The 18,413-nt window shown below is 44.1% G+C and overlaps 1 protein-coding gene across 1 annotated transcript; it reads right to left on the reverse strand.

The window, feature by feature from the left end:
• Nucleotides 1-7,791: 7,791 nt before the first annotated feature.
• On the reverse strand, nucleotides 7,792-17,418 carry LOC122626226 (mucin-5AC). The gene is made up of 2 exons (XM_043806401.1): nucleotides 17,120-17,418; nucleotides 7,792-13,937 (listed from the first exon to the last, which is right to left on the reverse strand). The coding sequence occupies exons 1-2, from the start codon at nucleotides 17,416-17,418 to the stop codon at nucleotides 7,856-7,858; spliced, it is 6,381 nt and encodes a 2,126-aa protein (XP_043662336.1). The 3' UTR covers nucleotides 7,792-7,855.
• Between the last annotated feature and the right edge of the window lie 995 nt (nucleotides 17,419-18,413).

An 18,413-nucleotide genomic window follows, 5' to 3' on the forward strand; every position in this document is an offset into this window, starting at 1 on the left:
CAGACAGAAGGAAGCGTTTTCGACCATATAAACATATATGTACATTCTTGATCAGGATCAATAGCGGAGTCGACCGGCCATGTCCGCTCGTCTGTCTCTCCGTATGAACGTCCAGATCTCAGGAATTATAGAACCTAGAGTGTTGAGTTTAAGCAGACCGCTTCCAGAGACATAGACGCAGCGCAAGTTTGTTTCCAAATGTTGCCACGCCCAATCTAACGCTCACAAACCCAAAACTGCCACGCCAAAAATTTAGTAAAATGTTTTGATGTTCTTCATTTTTTATTAGTCCTGTAAATTTCTATCGATTTACAGAAAAACGTTTCCGACCATATAAAGTATATATATTCTTGATCAGGATTAATAGCCGAGACGATCTGGCCATGTCCGTCTGTCCGTCCGTCTGTCCGTCCGTCTGTCCGTCCGTCTGTCCGTCCGTCTGTCCGTCTGTTCGTCCGTGTGAACGTCGAGAGGAACTACAAAAGCTAGAAAGTTCAGATTAAGCATACAGACTCCAGAGACAGAAGCAGCGCAAGTTTGTCGATTCATGTCGCCACGCCCACTCTAACGCCCACAAACCGCCCAAAACTGCAACACCCACCTTTTTGAAAAATGTTTTGATATTTTTTCATTTTTGTATTAGTCTCGTAAATTTCTATCGATTTGCCAAAAAACTTTTTGCCACGCCCACTCTTACGCCCACAAACCGCCCAAAACTGCCACACCCACATTTTTGAAAAATGTTTTGATATTTTTTCATTTTTGTATTAGTCTCGTAAATTTCTATCGATTTGCCAAAAAACTTTTTGCCACGCCCACTCTAACGCCCACAAACCGCCCAAGGCTGCCACTTCCACATTTTTGAAAAATGTTTTGATATTTATACCCGTTACTCGTAGAGTAAAAGTATGTTGAAAAGTATGTAACAGGCAGAAGGAAGCGTTACCGACCATATAAAGTATATATATTCTTGATCAGGATCAATAGCCGAGTCCATCTGGCCATGTCCGTCTGTCCGTCCGTCTGTCTGTCCGCCTGTCTGTCCGTCTGTCTGTCCGTCTGTCCGTCCGTATGAACGTCGAGATCTCAGGAACTACAAAAGGTAGAAAGTTGAGACTAAGCATACAGACTCCAGAGACATAGACGCAGCGCAAGTTTGTCGATTCATGTTGCCACGCCCACTCTAACGCCCACAAACCGCCCAAAACTGCAACACCCACCTTTTTGAAAAATGTTTTGATATTTTTTCATTTTTGTATTAGTCTCGTAAATTTCTATCGATTTGCCAAAAAACTTTTTGCCACGCCCACTCTTACGCCCACAAACCGCCCAAAACTGCCACACCCACATTTTTGAAAAATGTTTTGATATTTTTTAATTTTTGTATTAGTGTTGTAAGTTTCTATCGATTTGCCAAAAAACTTTTTGCCACGCCAACTCTAACGCCGACAAACCGCATAAATCTGCCACGCCCACACTTTTGAAAAATGTTTTGATATTTTTTCATTTTTGTATTAGTCTTCTAAATTTCTATCGATTTGCTTAAAAACTTTTTGCCACGCCCACTCTAACGCCCACAAACCGCCAAAAACTGTCAGTGCTGAAGACTCTCCTTCGCATTTCCACTAGCTGAGTAACGGGTATCAGATAGTCGGGGAACTCGACTATAGCGTTCTCTCTTGTTTTTAAATTTTGCCACGCCCACTTTAACGCCCACAAACCGCCTAAAGCTGCCACGCCCACACTTTTAAAAATTGTTTTGATATTTTTTCATTTTTGAATTAGTCTTGAAAATGTATATTGATTATCCAACAAAATTTTTGCCACGCCCACTCTAACGCCCACAAACCGCCAACAACTGTCAGTCTTAAAATTTCTCCTTCGCACTTCCACTAGCTGAGTAACGGGTATCAGATAGCCAGGGAACTCGACTATAGGGTTCTCTCTTGTTTTTCATTAGTCTTGTAAATTGTTATTTTCTAAAAAATCGTTTTGGCACGTTCACCCTAACGCCCACAAACTTGTAAATTTCTCTCGATTTGCCAAAAATCTTTTTGCCACGCCCACAATAACACCCACAAATATCCAAAAACTGTCTGTGTTGAAATTTTTCCTTCGCACATCTACTAGCTGAGTAACGGGTATTAGATAGTCGGGGAACTCGACTAAAGCGTCCTCTCTTGTTTCGGGTTAAATTATTTGCGCTGGAATCGTTCAGTGCCTTCTGAACTTAACCCGACGAGAAAGGTGGAAAGTTAGAGATTGGTATATGGAGCTTTAACTAGATTACATTTAAAAGTTGTTAAGGAATATTTGAACGCCTAGGAAATAATACGGAGATCAGTGGGGTGGGTCCCCTTCACACGGCGAAGGAAAAGGACTGTCGAGACTAAGTACTCGCCAATGTGTTTGGGTATGATGCCATTATGTCTGCGTATCGGCTGCTGTCAAGGTTGATCTGATCACCAATCAACATGTTTTAATTCTGAGGGAAATGCCCTGGTCTCAGCATGGCGTTATAAATTTTTTCTGGGGTCGGAACTCCTTGAAGAGAAAATGCGTTCGCTTTGTCACCATACGTTTTAAGCCATACGCCACTGTGTCCCAATACGGGCGATTGGAAAAGCGGATGCCCCTTTGTTTCTCCTGTTAATTTCCAGACTGAGAAGTCGCAGCTGTTGTCAGGGGCAGCTCCCTCGAGCATGATGTCGAGGTTTTCCTGATTTCCATTCTGTTTCCTACACTTGAGAGTGTCTAATTAGTTGCAGGATCTAATGATGCTATGAACTGCCTCCTGAGGTTCCTTTGGTAGCCCGTCGTCCAGCAGCGCAGTAGTCAAAACAAGCATCCAGTTTGTCGTTAGTGTTGATAGGCATATTCAGCACGACGGCATCCTCGATGTATGTTTTAAAAAGCGTAATGTTTGCATGCCGAGGCAGTGTTCTAGGTGTTCCCTCAAAGTATTGAGTCTCCTCGTCCAGTACAAAGAGCAGCGTGAGATGGTCAGACGAAAGCTCAGTCAGAGGATCTACTTGGATCTGTTGCTGTCTGAAACCCTTTGAGATGCCAAAGTCAATGGCGCTGGGAGTGGCGGTCACGTATGGGGTAGCAGGTGGCTTTTTGCCGAGTTAAAAGAGAATGGGCTAAATGTCTGCCTCCGCCGCCTGTAGGCAGAAGGGCATTAGACCGAAGCAACATCGCATGATCCTCTGGTTGCAGACAGCTTGATGCCGACGCTTGTAGGTACTCTTCAGAGAGTGTAAAGGAGGGTTGATGGGTAAAGGGTGTTTTTTAGGAGTTTTATGATTATACTGATTACTCATAGAGTAAAAGGGTATACTAAGTTCGTTGAAAAGTATGTCACAGGAAGAAAAATGCGTTTCCGAACATATATTCTTGATCAGGATCAATAGCCGAGTCGATCTGGTCATGTCCGTCTGTCTGTCCGTCTGTTCGTCCGTCCATCTGTCCGTCCGTATGAACGGTGAGATCCCAGGAACTATATAAGCTCGAAAGAGAGATTCAGCATGCAGACTCCAGAGACATAGACGCAGCGCAAGTTTGTTGACCCATGCTGCCACGCCCACTCTAACGATCACAACCCGCCCAAAAGCTGCCACGTCCACACTTTTGAAAAATATTTTGATATTTTTTCACCTTTTTGTTAGTCTTGTAAACGTCTATCGATTTGGTAAAAAACTATTTGCCACGACCGCTCTAACGCCCACAAACCGCAAAAAAACTTCTAAAAAAATTATAGTCATCGATATGCTGAAATTATACAAACAAATTTTAAAACTCAGTAAAAACATCGTAGGTATTTTCTATGCAGTAAATATATTACCAGTCGACATAATTTTATTACTTTAAAAGTTTTAAAAAAATTAAACTTCACGTCGTTAGTAATCAATCTAAAACGTTTTTATTGGCCCCTTGGTTAAAGCAATTCTGATCTTAAAAAATCTCGCTTTCACAACTAATGTCTCTCAAGTTTTTGGCAAATATCCTTACACAATTAGCTCCTTTAGCGCTAACAATGGGCGTGAGATGCCACTGCCAGTGCTGTTTCCGGGTTTTTCCATCGCGGTGGCCAACAGTGGGGTTGCGTTGCTTTAAGTGCTGTTCGTACGGGTACCCAATTCATTTGGCCGCTCAGACAGTTCATGCATCCCACACCACCTAGCCCGTCGAGATACCATACTCGGCCGTCAGCCGCAACTAGATTTTTGGTTGGCTCGTTGCTGCTTCAGCTGCTGTTGCGGCGCTAGGCAATTTGTTTGTCATTGCAATGCATGGGAGGGTAGTGGGTGTACGGTACGCTGCACAAATTTGGTAGTGCTGTTTTGCATTAAGAAAAATAATAATTATTGATACATTTAGGGAAACAGTTCCAGGTGGTAAAAGATCTTTCAGAATTAAAAGTAAAACACAGATTACGAAAAAAGACGTATATTGAATTGACCACTGCAAAATGCATGCGAATTTAAGTTACTTCAGTCGGGGTTATATGCTGCACTCTTGCTTTAACTTTGACCCTTGACTATATTGCGTTAATCACTATTTTCTCCAGTGTGCTGATATGTATGGGGCTTGCGGCCGTCTCCGCTTTCTTTTGGCTGATACGTTTTGCGCCATTGCTATCCTTCCCCGGGGGCAATCGTCAGCGATGGCTGAAGCCCAGACAAGAGATTTATGTGCTTGCCAAGCTGCAAGCAAGCAAACGGACAGCAATTAATTTGCATTCTGGTAATTAATTTTGCATTTCTCCAGTCCTCTTTTTTCTGCTGCTATGTGTGTTTGTTTGCTCAACTAGCTTGCGTTTCTTTGCGTCCACGCAGAATGTCATTTGCCAAATTGCTGTTTGCGTTTTAAAGTCCTTATATGTAATCAGCCGTGCGCCGAAAGTGCTACTAATAGAAACCTGTTGCTGGTGGTACAGGTAAATCAACCTATTAACCTATTAGTACAGGTAAATCAATCTATTAATTATTCAGTTGACTGGCCAACTCTGGTGCTGCAAGCAGCCGTTCTATAAGTGCTCTCATAACACCGAAAACTTCCAGTGACACAGACAGGAGCATCCTAATTATACCCGTTACTCGTAGAGTAAAAGGGTATACTAGATTCGTTAAAAAGTATGTAACAGGCAGAAGGAAGCGTTTCCGACCATATAAAGTATATATATTCTTGATCAGGATCAGTAGCCGAGTCGATTTGGCCATGTCCGTCGTCGTCGTCCGTCGTCGTCCGTCTGTCGTATGAACGTCAGATCTCAGAACAAAAGCTAGAAAGCAGATAAGCATACAGATCTAGGACATAGCGCAGCGCAAGTTGTCGATTCATTGCACGCCACTCTAACGCCACAAACGCTAAAACTGCACGTCACACTTTTGAAAATGTTTCGATATTTTTCATTTTGTATTATCTTGTAATTTCTATCGATTGCCAAAAACTTTTGCACCCACTCTAACGCCAAAACGCAAAACTGTAATGTGAAGACTCTTTGCACTTCGAATAGCTGATAAGGTATCAGATATCGGGAATGACTATAGCTTCTCTTTTTTTATATAAGAGTGAACGCTATAGTCTACTTCCCTGACTATCTATCCGATACCGTTACCCAAATATGTTCTGTCATACCGGCAGAAAACAAAACGAAGCAAAATTAAAACATTTTTCGGAAGGTTAGGCGTTGTTTTGTACGGTTTGTGGGCGTTGGAGTGAGCGTGGCATCATTTGGAAACAAACTTTTGCTGCCTTTATATCTCCTAATTTTTTTTTTTAGTGCAACATATAAATTTATTGAAACTAACATAACAAACCAACCAACATAATGGCTATAATATGTTGAGAAAAACAAGAGAGAATGCCATGTATAGCCGAGTTATCCGGTTATCAGATACTCAGCTAGTGGAATTGCATACGATCAATTTTAAAATTTTAAAAGGAATAAAGTTAAAAAAAAAATTATCAAAAAGATTGGTGTGGCAGTCTTAGGCAATTTGTGGGCGTGACAAAAAGTTTTTCAAAAATATATAAATGGACAAGACTTATAAAAAAATTAAAAATAATCAATTCATTTTTTAAAAGAGTGTGCGTGGCGGTTTTGGGTATGTGGGCGTTAAGAGGGCGGGGCAGCATTTGGAAACAAACGTATATGCGTTTGTGCGTATATGTCTCCGGAAGCTGCATGCTTAATCTCAATATTATAGCTTTTATAGTTCCTGAGATCCGGGCGTTCAGACGGATTTAGAAAGACTTGTCCAGTTGGACTCGGCTATTGATTCTGATCAAGAATATATATACTTTATATGGTCGGAAACACATTTTACATTCCTTTCAACAAATCTAGTATACCGATTTACTCTACGGCTATCGGGTATTACAACTATTGCCTTATTAGTCGAGAGAGATTTCGTCTTCTTGTCCAGAGATCCCCAGGGTGCCTTCGATTAAGCCCTCATTTGGCCATACGGTTTGCCAAGGAAGCTGCCAGTGGTTGATGTGAGCTGTCGATTGATCTGTTCTCTGACAGAGGGAATATGGAGGCAAATGTTAGGGCGTCGTTTCTGATGTACCAATCCGCATTGGCCCTTTAATGACATTTGAGTCTAAAGCCGTGCCCCATATTTGGATGCAGTAGGTCATTGAGGGTTCCACCGTTAATTTGCAAAAAAAACACGCCAACTTGAACGTCCACAAACCGCCCAATCCTGCATCGCCCACACTTTTGAATTAAATGATTTTCCATTTATTTTTTACGTTTTATTACCGAAAACATTTTGCCACGCTCATTCTAACGCCTACAAACCTCCCGAAATTGTCACGCCCACACTTTCAAAAATTTTTAAATTTTTTTTCATCTTATTATTTTATCAATGTCATTGATATGCCAGACAAATATTAAAAGTTCTCATTCGCACTTCCACTTGCTGAGTAACGGGTATCTGATAGTCGGGAAACTCGACAATAGCGTTTTTTCTTGTTTTTAGTTATTTCATTTTATAAATTACAAAAGGGTACATAAGCTTCACCCTTCCAAAGTTAGCGTCCTTTCTTGTTTTCGTTACCAACATTGTGAACGATCGTGAGGCTTCGTCAGAAGAGAAATTCTGGTTATAAAATCTTGAGTAAATGGTATCTGATAATCTAGGCTCTCGACTACAACGTCCCCTATTGTAGTGAAGCAAGTTCACAGGTAAGCTTCACAAGGTAAGGCCCACTGTTTACAGAAATATTCTCGCAAGACACTTGGTTATTACTAAATATGTGAGTAAGGGTGGGTTTGCTTTTTAGGTAATTTATATATTTATATTTTTTATTAAGAGTTTTTATTTAAGCTTATATAATAGCATACATTACTTTTAGTTTGCACATTTGTAAAATTTATTTTACTAAATTACATTTGTTCAGTTGCCAAAACATTGACGCATTCCATGATTGCATTTGCATTTAATTTTCGATTGCGTTGGCAATCCCCGCCTATGTATTTGTTCAACATTGTTTGCCAATCCGGCAATTTTTCAGTAAACAAAAAGATAAATAAAAAGTGCAGTAATATACCATGCCGCATCCACGTTGTGTTGCGCAAATTAAATGCAAGCTAGAAAAATTTAAGATGAATTTACGCAAACTGTATTTAAGATATTTGATTTCGTTTTGGCAAATGCAATCGTTTGCTGCACATCAATCTCGTATCGGACCAATCCGTGGGATTCGGGACGCGGGATTAAGGCACAGCAAGCAGGGTTCATTAGAGATAAAATTATTATTATGAGTACGGTATAAATTCACTAAGTCACTTTCCAAGGTTTAACAAGAAAACGACCCACACTTGCTTGTGAGTCTTTTAGCTTCACGGCAGCAGTCGGGGGTTAAAGCGCCCCATGAACAAAATCATACCCGTAGGGTTGTGGCGCACGAAGTACAAGAAAGGCTTGTCGAAGCGCAGTCGTGGTGCGTCAGGGACACGAGCCTGCCGTGGACGGAGTGGCAACGGCAGTTCCAAGTATTTCGGGTCCAGAAGATCATCGTAGAAGCCCCGTCCCAGTGCAGATTCCTGCATCAACGAGCCGAAGTCCACGACACTCTCCGAAGAATCGAAGGCATCGTCATCTGTGGCATCCACGTCCTTGTTTCGCTTACGCAGTGGGGGCGCGGGATACATTTCCACGTGGTGGTGCTCCGAGATCTTCTCCTCGCCGCAGGTGCTGAACGTGTTGATCTGTATCATATCGGACAGGAAAATGTCGCGGTTTCCGGCGCCAGTTAGACCTCGCAGGTCGGCAAAGTCAGACTTAAAGAGACCGCGCAGTCCCATCTTTTGCAGACCCAGTGAGGCGTTAACGAAAGAGCGGTGTGAAAAGCGTGGTAGTTGCACCTCCATTCCTGGTCGATCCATAAGGGAGGTGAGCAACCTACGCCAGGCCTTCTTGTCGCTAAACGCCGTCTCCACTAGACTGCGCTCTAGGCGGTCAAGGCTGTCCATTGGAGAAATGGAGCTCTGGGGCCCAGGCATTACATAGACTGTGCTAACAGTGTTCTGAACTCGACCGAAGGAAACGACGGTGGCATCGAGATTGGGTTCATAGCCCGCCAAGAAGCCGGAACGGTAGAGGACTGCTGGAATAGGCACGAGCCGGCGCTGGCGAACTGTGGGATGCACTTGAAAGAACATCTCTCCATCACGATCTGTGGTGGATCCATGCGAGCAGTCTGTCTGAAAAAGATTGGCCGAGATGGTGGCCAATGGGCCGTTTACCCATACGCTGTTTGTGCGTAGATACTCAAGAACCTTCCCCATCGTGTGGCGTTTCACCAGAAGGTTCGTTCGACGTCTCACGATGTCGTTAACCACGTGGAAATTCACCTCCTCAACATGTCCGGCGTAAAGTTGCTGGGTCTTCTCCTTAAAGAAGGGTAGAATTTTTCCGTTGGCCCTATCGCTGAATATTTCACGCACAAAAGCCGTAGTTGCTATATCGCTGTCCGTAGCTTGTTCCACTGAGTTGGTTATATTCTTAAAGATGAGATGCGGATTGAAGGTGACCATGTCGTCCAATTTCAGAATCTCGTTCATCTCGCCAGAAGTGCTACCGCGCGCCCCCAGAAAGACCATAGAAAGCATGGACGTGAGGGCGAACGGAGATATGACCAAACTTCTGGCGGAGCTGATTTTTTCCGAGGTAATAGCTCGCCAGTAGCTGAAAGCCAGCTCGTTGCAGAGGCCGGCGAAGGACTGCAGATCCTCGCTCATCATCGCGGTGGAGGCCTCCAGCCCCTGAGAGGTTTCGGGACTTGGGTCTATCTTAACGGGAGGTCGAGTTGATTGTGTAGAGCTGGCCATAAGATTGATAAGCAAAGGTGGCCGTTGGGAGGGCCGCTGCTGGTTGAGCATCGATTGGCTATGGATTGGGTCTTGGGGTTGGGCTGGGTCTGCCTTATTAGCATTGTATGGTAGCACCTTTGGCGGCTGTATCTCCAGTTGGTTGTATCCCCCCACTAGCGATGGTTGTACGTAGTAAGAAACTGGCTTTAAAGTGCTTAGTCGCTTTGTAGTTGGTAGGGGGGCACTAGTAGTAGTTGTTGATCTAGCTGGGGCTTCCGTGATGGTGTTTTTAGTGGTGCTCGTCGTTACTGTGGTGCTGCTATCTAGTATGGGAGTTATTTCGAAAGCTACTTGATCATCTTCGTCTTCTTCATCAGCTTGATCTACTGGCGGATTCCCGTAGTTAATAAAGGACAATTTCACCTTGTACTTAGTCTCGTCTGATTCAGTCACGCTCTTATTCTCGCCGAAACCTTCGGAATTTGTATTCATTGGCCTTACTACTGTCGCTGTCGTTTCGCCTAGCTTCACGTAGGGATCCTCATTGTCTAGCTCTATTTTCTGGGCACTTGTTACCGGCTCCGCACTTTCAACATCCCGTTCTTGCGAAACGGTAGCTGTAAGTTCGTCGGAAATTTCTTCCATTGACTCGTCGTTTAGTTGTTGCGCTTTCACTGTGCTCAGTTCGATTTTCTCAGTCACCTGCTCGGAGCTTAGCGACATGTCCGAATCTGAAGATGCCAAAGACATATCACCCGGAATTTCAGTGACCGTTAAATTATCCTCTCGTTCATCGCTGGGCGGAGACTGATACTCAGGCATTTGTTGAACGGCATTGGTGGCGCTGACCTCCACAGCTGCAATTTGGGCTTCTTGCGGCTGAGGTTCTAAAAACTCATGCCTTTCCGTTGTTAATGATTGCTCTTCCACCTGGGCATCTTGATAAACATTAGTTGGTAGTGTTGTCTCTTCTTCCAGGGACTGATGCATTGTTGACCCAGGCTCTTCCGACGTAGAAAGCTTGGGCTTTGTTTCCTTTTCCCGGATGTCATTGTTCTGAGTCTGATGCTGCTCGTAGTAATCATTTTTTAACAGCTCCGGCATTTTCTCTTCATTTTCATGATTCGTGTTGCTTTCAGGGATGTTGGTATAAGTGGTCGTTGGTTCTTCGCTGCCGGAACCCTCCTCGCTAGAAGTGGTCTCCTGTGTGGGAACTTGTGGTTGAGGCTCTGTGGTTTCAATACTGTCAGCATTGGTGGTTTCCACAGAAGGGACTTCTGTGTACATCTCCTCTAGCGCTGAAACGGTTTCCTGCCCGACGGTCTCTAAAGTTGGTTGAACTTCTAGTCGTTCATTGGCAAAAACTTGCTGCTCCTCATCGTCGTCTTGCTGTTGCTGCGCATAAATCTGGGACAGCGATAAAATCGGAATTCGGTGCGTGCTCGTCTCTAAGTACGTTGAACTTTCAGGCAAATCTTCCGGAGATGTTGATTCCTTCTTGAACGGGCCCGCGGCTGTTGTGCCGTGCGTCTGCTGTATATGGTATGCCTGATGAGGATCCTCCGTTTTCTCTAAGTTTGGCTGGAGCAAGAAGGAGGTATTCAGTTGGGCGAAATTGGTTAGGCGATTGGAATCGTCGGCTGGTTGGGCTTTTGTCGGGCTCTTGTTTTCATCGACTTGAGTTATTTGCTGAATAACATCGGATATAAGGAATTCCAGCTCATCCTTTGTCTCGTTCGAATTTAAAGAAACATCTGACACAAGATTATTACTACCGTCAACTAACGTTGAGGCCACAGTGGCCGCCTGGGTCTGAAAATTGGACATTGATATTTGGTCCGTGGGCCTAAGCATTTCCAGGTTGAGTTGTTGAACGAGGTCGGCGATCAGTGGCGTAACTTCGGTACTATCAATATCAGCGACTGTGCTGCCCTCTGAGACTGGAAGTCGAATAGCCTGTTCTGTGGTGACAGACGCTTCATCCACCTCCTGCTTCACCTCTAGGTCAGAGGGGGTTGATTCGTTAACGTTTTCGTAAACTGACTCTATAACAGACTTATCGGTGCTTTCTTCCACTTCATCCACTTGTGACATCTGTGTTGTAACTAGAAACTGTGTCTGTCCGGGCAACTCGGTGGTCTCCGTCTCCTCCTGTCTGTGATCAGTCTTTATGTGATGCAGTGGTTCCGGCAAACTTGATACTGTAAAATATTGTGGTCTGGCGGTGATCACAACTATAGGTGTTTGGTCCTCATTTTTGTTCTCAAGGTTGCTGGCAGTGGTCTCTGCTGGTTGCTGCTGGACCACTGTAGAATCTGAGAGCTCGACATCCTCCACTTCCTCGGAGAGCATCGTGGCCAAAGTACTGCCACCATAGTGGGAAGTAAGCGTCTTGTGGCTGGTCGATAATTTGGTGGGTTTGGTGGCGGTAGTTGTTCCAGGAGAACTTGAAGTCGTCGTTGTTGAAGCTGGTGTGGTGCTGGAGATGACTGCTACTTTCTTCTTGTTGGCTAGGGCCTCTATCTCGAGTTTGCTCTCCGCACTGTCGTATTTTACGGGACCTGCACCGGAACTCTCTTCACCCTTGTCTGTAGTCGACAAGTCCTGGGTAAGTGACTGCACTATTTGATCCATGGAGAGAATCTGATCGGGCGAGAGCTGTGGAGCTGGCGATGGTGAGCCAAGGTGCAATTGCTGCTGCAGCTGCGCTAGCGAAGGCAGCGGAGCCTTTTTCAGAGGCTTATGCTGCCCTGGTGGTAGAGGTAGTAAAGTAGACACATTTTGGACGGCGTCATCGTCGTAGCTTGGCAGCGGATAAAACGGTTTGTATGTGGTGGTCGAGGAATGAATTACATTAACTATGCCATAGGTATCGGTCTGTGGCTCCCCAGCAACCTTACTCAATTCAGTTGTGGTGCTATGAACTGGACGACCGAATCCATAGTTGTGGTGCTGAGTCTGTGGACGGTTGGCAGGTTTATTATGCAATTTCTGATGGTGTAGTGCTGGTATTGCCGTGGTCATAGAAGGTGCAACTGTTGAAGTGGGTGCCTCGGTGGTTGTTGTTGTATATTCTTCAGTTGGTGTTGTAGAAGAAGCCTCTGTTGTATTCGTTGTTGTAGGCTCTTGTTCTGAAGTGGTGGTAACTGTACTCTCTGCCGGTGGCTCCGTAACTTGGGGCTCAAGGCTTGTGGTCACTGGTTTGGAAGAGGTAGTTGTAGTGGTTCCTTCTGGCACTGGCGTTGACGTTGTCGTAGTGGTAGATGTGGTAATTGTTGGTAAGGGTTTTTTGTGTGGTCTCTCCGGTCTGGAAGGCTTTTGAGTTCCTACAACCTGGGATCCACTCACTTCCTGGACCGGTGGCCTAGGCTTAGACGTTGGCTTGCGTTTCGGCTTAGATGGCTTGGAGCTACCACCAGAAGATCCTGTACCCGGTGTTCTGGTTGGTTTTCGTTTCTTTTTTTTGGGTGTGGTCGAGGATGGTGCTTGTGTCGTTGTTGTCGTACTTTCCGTTGTTGCTGATACAGGCTCCTCCTGAGCGGGTGGCTGTGTTTCAGGCTCTGGAGCCGGTGTGGTTGTGGTCGTCGTCGTCGTTGACGTGGTGGTTGTCTTTCTTTTGATCTTTAGCTTTACGGCATGAGATGTAGTTCCCGCTGTACCATCACCGTTAGGCTTTTTCACTCGATGTGGCTGGTTCGGCTTGCGCTCCACACTAGCTGGCTTTTTGGCCAGTTGGTGTGTAAGCACATCTTCGGCGCTGGAGGGGGAGCTGCTCGAGGAGGTGGGCGTGTGAATTATCGCATGGTTGTTGTAAAATACCCTTCGTGTGGTTGTTTCCGGGCGCTCTGATGTGCTGCTTGGTTGCTTCTGGTAGATGGGCTGCATGTGCCCGAGCTCAAAATGTGGCATATTCGAGGCGACCTGGTGGTATTGCTGCATGCCCGTGTACACGGACTCCATTGGGTCTAGCTCCTCTTGCACCACCTGCGGAGTTACAGCGGTAGTGCTCGTCGTCTTACGTTTTGTGCCCGGCTTACGCTTCGCGGGCTTTGGTTTCTTTGTGGCCATCGTTGGTCGTAGCGTCGTCTTGTTGGGCGTTTCCAGAAGTTCCGACTCGGGTGTCATCATAATTTGCTGTGGACGCTGCTGAGGGAAAATATCCCCACCAGTATTGCCGAATATGGCGGGCAATATGAGTGACCATGAAGAGGAGACGTCGGGCGTGTCCAAAAGAGGAGGAAGCAGTTCCCCGGAGTTGTTCTTTGCTGAGTTCGAGGCCATCTCCTTATTTAAGACATTTTGCACACTGTTCACTATGTCTTGAACATTCTTGTCGGGATGGCTCTCACCTAGCGGAGCCGGATGGATAATAGACGGTCCCTCGCCGTCGCCATTAGCAACGATACTCTGAATCTCCTGCATGGTCATCAACCGCTTGACTAGCTCTCCGTGCTCGTCGAACGTGTAGAATTCGTAGCGGTCTGGGTTAAGGAGAACGATTGGACTAGCCACTTGCAATGACGGCTGTGGTTTGGGAACTTTGTGTCCAAGGGCATCTGTGAATTGCGGCTCATTTCCATCGAGAACCACGGACACTGAAGGGTTCGCACTGAAAAGACAGGAGATTGAGAAAATAGTAGTATAATTTTTTTAATTAGTTTGGAATGAAATTTAAATATTGTCGACTATCAACTACCCGTACGTCGACAAGCCAAAATATAAAATTAATTTCTTGGTTATTTCCCAGATACTTTAAAGCCATATGGCCAAACACGCTATACTCATCTCAATCTTGAAAATTTAAGATATGGTTTTTCTTAGTTCAATAAATATTTTTTGTTTCATAACATTTGATCTCAGAATTTTTGTATGTTGAAGGTGCGATCCTCATTAGTTATATCCATTACTGATAGAGTAAAAGGATATACTAGATTCGTTGAAAAGTATTTGAAAGGTAGTAGGAAGTAAAGTTTAGAAAGTTTTAAAGTTCAGAATCATTAGCCAAGACGATCTGTCCATGTCCGTCCGTCTGTCCGTCCGTATAAACGTGGAGATCGTAGGAATTATGAAAGCTAGAAAGTTGAGATTCAGCACACACACTTTTGAAAAAAGTTTTGATATTTTTTTCATTTTTTTATTAATCATGTAAGTTTTTATCTATCTGCATAAAAACTATTTGCCACGCCCACCCTAAAGCCCACAAAAAGCGCTCAAAACTGCCACGTCCACACTTGTGAAAAGTGTTTTGATATTTTTTCACATTTTTGTTAGTCTTGTGAATTTCTATCGATTTGTCAAAACATTTTTTTGCCACGCTCACAAAAACGCCCACAAGCCACAAAAAAACTATTGGTTCACCTGTTGAGAAACGGCTATCAGATAGTCTCTTGTTTTTTTTTTTTAATTTCAAAATAAACAAGTTTTTCTTGTCTACCAGACAACGTGACCTCGAAATCCTAAAATGTTGCTTTTTATACTAATCAACTCGATATAAGAAACATTAGTACCACCACTGTTGGAAAAACTGTGGCTATTTCACATTTTGAAGGAATTCTTTAAAACGAGTTTGACGACTTTTATACCATTTACTGTTAGAGTAAAAGTGTATAGTAGTGAAGAGAATAAATCAGACAGAAGGAAGCGTTTCCGACCATATAAAGTATTTATATATTTCTTAATCAGGATCAATAGCTGAGTCGATCTGCCCTTGCCCGTCCGTCTGTCAGACCGCCTCTTTGTCCGTGAAGGTGAAGGAGAAAGGTATGATTAAAAACGCAGTTTCCTAAAGTTCCAAAAACGCCCACAAACCATTTAAAATATTTTAAAACTAAAAAAAATTACTTTTGCCAATTTATATCGATAGATAAATAGATGTTTAAATCTCTCGTTTGGTGGGCTTGGGGGGATTGGGAGATATTGATTATTCATATTTGACAACATTTGAAAACAATTCAACATTCGTTTTCGTAATTATTTATTATTTTTCCTACCCGTCTGTTATCAACTAAGCGCTTCTGCTTCTTGTAAGGCATTGTACTTAGGTCAAGCACCTATGTATTCTATGCATGAAGCTGTTTTAGAGGAAGTATCGTTATCGTTTATCCCAGTCGTGTTGCATACTTGGCGGTGCAATGCTGGCAGTTTAATAGAAATTGAAAACTATGCCATAGTTGGAGAAAGTCACGCAGTCAGCCAGCCGTCTTCCCTCCCCCCATCTTAAGGAACTGCATCTGTATCCCCAACTGCATTTGTGCAGAGCTTAATGGAAATATCTCGGAACACAGTTCGGTTTACATATGTTAGGTGGCGTCTGTGAGTGGGTCTGTATGATATGAGTATGCAAGTAATTCCGCTTGTAGCATGAGCACATCATTAACATTTAAGCACGTGAGCCGAAGCGTGCTTAGTCATTTGCAGCTGCAACACACATACTACAGACAGACATATCCATATGCCACATGCCATAAACCGGGTCTGATGCCTCGTCAAAATCATCATCGCGGTGGAGGCAAATCCGTTCATGCGAATTTTAAGTGCAGAAATGTGTTGCAATGGGATTAGGACGAAAATATTCGGTAGTATTTAAGTGAATTTTCCACTGCATCCTAAAGATTTGCCGCTTAGTCCGATTTCGCCTTAAAGCAAATAGAAATGATTTATTGACGTATTTATAATTTAATTTTTAGGATAGCATTGCCGGCCAAGAGACGTTTTATGGCACAAGACCCAAAGAATGTCAAGCGCACGGATTGGTTTTAATTGGAATCCAGAGGGCAATGCAACACAATTAAAAATGCATGTAAATACAAGTAGTGCAGTTGCGCCTGACTGCTTTTGCTAGTTGCCAGCACGAAGCTACGAGTCATCATTGTCATTATAATCGTTATCACCATTACAGGCAACAGCTCGTAGTCATTACCATTGCAATGCATTGATGGGCAGGAAAGAAAAGAAGGACGAAGAGCTGACGCAGGACGCCGCTGGCTGCGAACTTTTTTACCCGTGGAACCAATATAAAAAGTATTGTTAGAAGTTAGTATGGACGTGTTTGGGCCACTTGAGCAAATGATAAACCGTTTTGGGACCCACTTCAATAACATCGCGCCCACATAAGCCCAATTAATTAGCATTGATTTAAAGTTAATGAGCACTTCATTTGGACAGTGTTGTCTGGCTCTCGGTTGCAGCCCACCTTTGCCTACCTACTACCTACAAACCAGCGCCAACTCAATGAGATTCCAAATGCGTGGCAAAAAGTATGCTACGCTTTCCTGCTCGCTCCAGCACGCTTAGCGGCCGCAGAGCAAATTAATTAAAAATACTAAGGCGAGGGCCCAGCCTGACCCACGCTCTTCAATCGGAAGGAACGGTAGCTACAACAAAGCAGAAATTCTATTTCAATTAGTGGCAAAAATTGCAAAACGCTGTGGAAACAAAAGACTTTCCTTAGCAATAGCAACACCAATAGAAACAGCAAACAAAGGGCAAGAAAAAATAGAAGTGGAAGAATCGCCCACCCTTCTCCACAGAAAATAATAGGATTGGAGATTAGAAACAATAAAATCTAGCTCAATCTGATAATTTTTAATATTATTTCGTTCACTTTTTTTTGGAAAACGAATCTGGTTCCGATCCTATATTTATTATTTATATTATGATATATTATATTATGATATATGATTATTATTTATATTTATGATTCAGATATTAAATTGTGATTTTAGCCGATAGTTGATTCAGTGTTGATTCTCTAATTCTGATGAGTAGTACAAAACTCGGGTGTGTACTCACGTGGAACTTATGACTTTCTTCGATGACTCGGTCGCCTCCTCGTGCCGGACATCGAATGTGGATGTGAGCAGGGAATGATTGGAACTGTCTTCCTCTACGGGAAGGGGTGAGTCATAGACGAATGCGGGCTGCAGGATTGGACTGGCGGAGTGGCTCCGCTGACTTGACGTCGACGAGGTGGTCACATAGGTGACCAGTGCCGGCTGTGTCTGGGTGTTTGGATAGCACAGAATGCCGGGGGTAGCCAAGGGTAGCAAGGCCCAGAGCCAAAGCGCTGGAAAAGTGCGCGGTAGACGCATTGTGGAGTGGTAAAGTCCTCGCGCGGAGCGGGCGTTTGTTTGTGCTTCAGCCTTGCTCTAATCTTAAAATGGCTTTCGTCTTCCTTCTGCTCTCGAGAGGTCAAGACCTTTGCCTCACTGAATCCGATTGCTTAGTGTCGAAGGACGCTCCATAAACATCAAGAAAAAGCTGCAAAGTGGAATAAAAAACTAATTAATGAAATGTTAATGAAGGCGAGCGAAAAGAATGCCGTGGAAAATTTGCATAAAACGCGGGGATCCTTAAAGAAACTGCGCAACCTTAAACGCTTTAGCAGCGCTGCAGGAGGTGCATTGTGGATGCGTCTCGTTTTAAGGCCCTATCATAATTAGGCGTCCTGGCAGCAGGCAAATTGCCAAGCCCCTGAAACCCTGCACGTTAATGCGCCTGTAATTATGCTAATAATAACGAGCAGCCACATGAGGCGAGTGGGTGAAGTAATGCCATTGAAGTCGGCGTCTTTGCAGTAAAGCAGGCTTTCAGTGCCGTGGTCTAAGTGCCTGGCAATCTGGCCTCAAGCGTGGGAGTAGGCAAGGGTGCATTTCGAAATGCATATACCTGACGGAAATTAGAGATTCGCAATAGAGCAGCACTCAAACTTGTCCACGTGGCTGTGAAAGGAGTCGGGAAGGCCTGGTCATACCCGCCGGTGAGCACAGGGAAAATGATTTTATTATTATCTAGCACCTCTCTTTGCTCTCCCCTTCTGTCTTCGTTGTCTGTCACTTGCTATCAGCTACATAAATCTGTGCCAATACTTGGCAGCCACTTTGAAAGTTTTCCTGCTCTGCGGTGTGGCACTAAGCCTCTTCTTTACGCGTATGTGTGAGAACACAAATGAATTGACAATGGGGCGAAGCGGGGGAAACTTCAAACAGGCAATATGTTAATAAGCACAATGGCCAACAACAACAGCAGAGAAGAATACGCTGACAACTTTAAGCCTATACTGTCAAAATGTTAGCTAACAGAAACG

The sequence above is a fragment of the Drosophila teissieri genome, chromosome 2L (assembly GCF_016746235.2).
Source record: "Drosophila teissieri strain GT53w chromosome 2L, Prin_Dtei_1.1, whole genome shotgun sequence".
Lineage (NCBI taxonomy): Eukaryota > Metazoa > Arthropoda > Insecta > Diptera > Drosophilidae > Drosophila > Drosophila teissieri.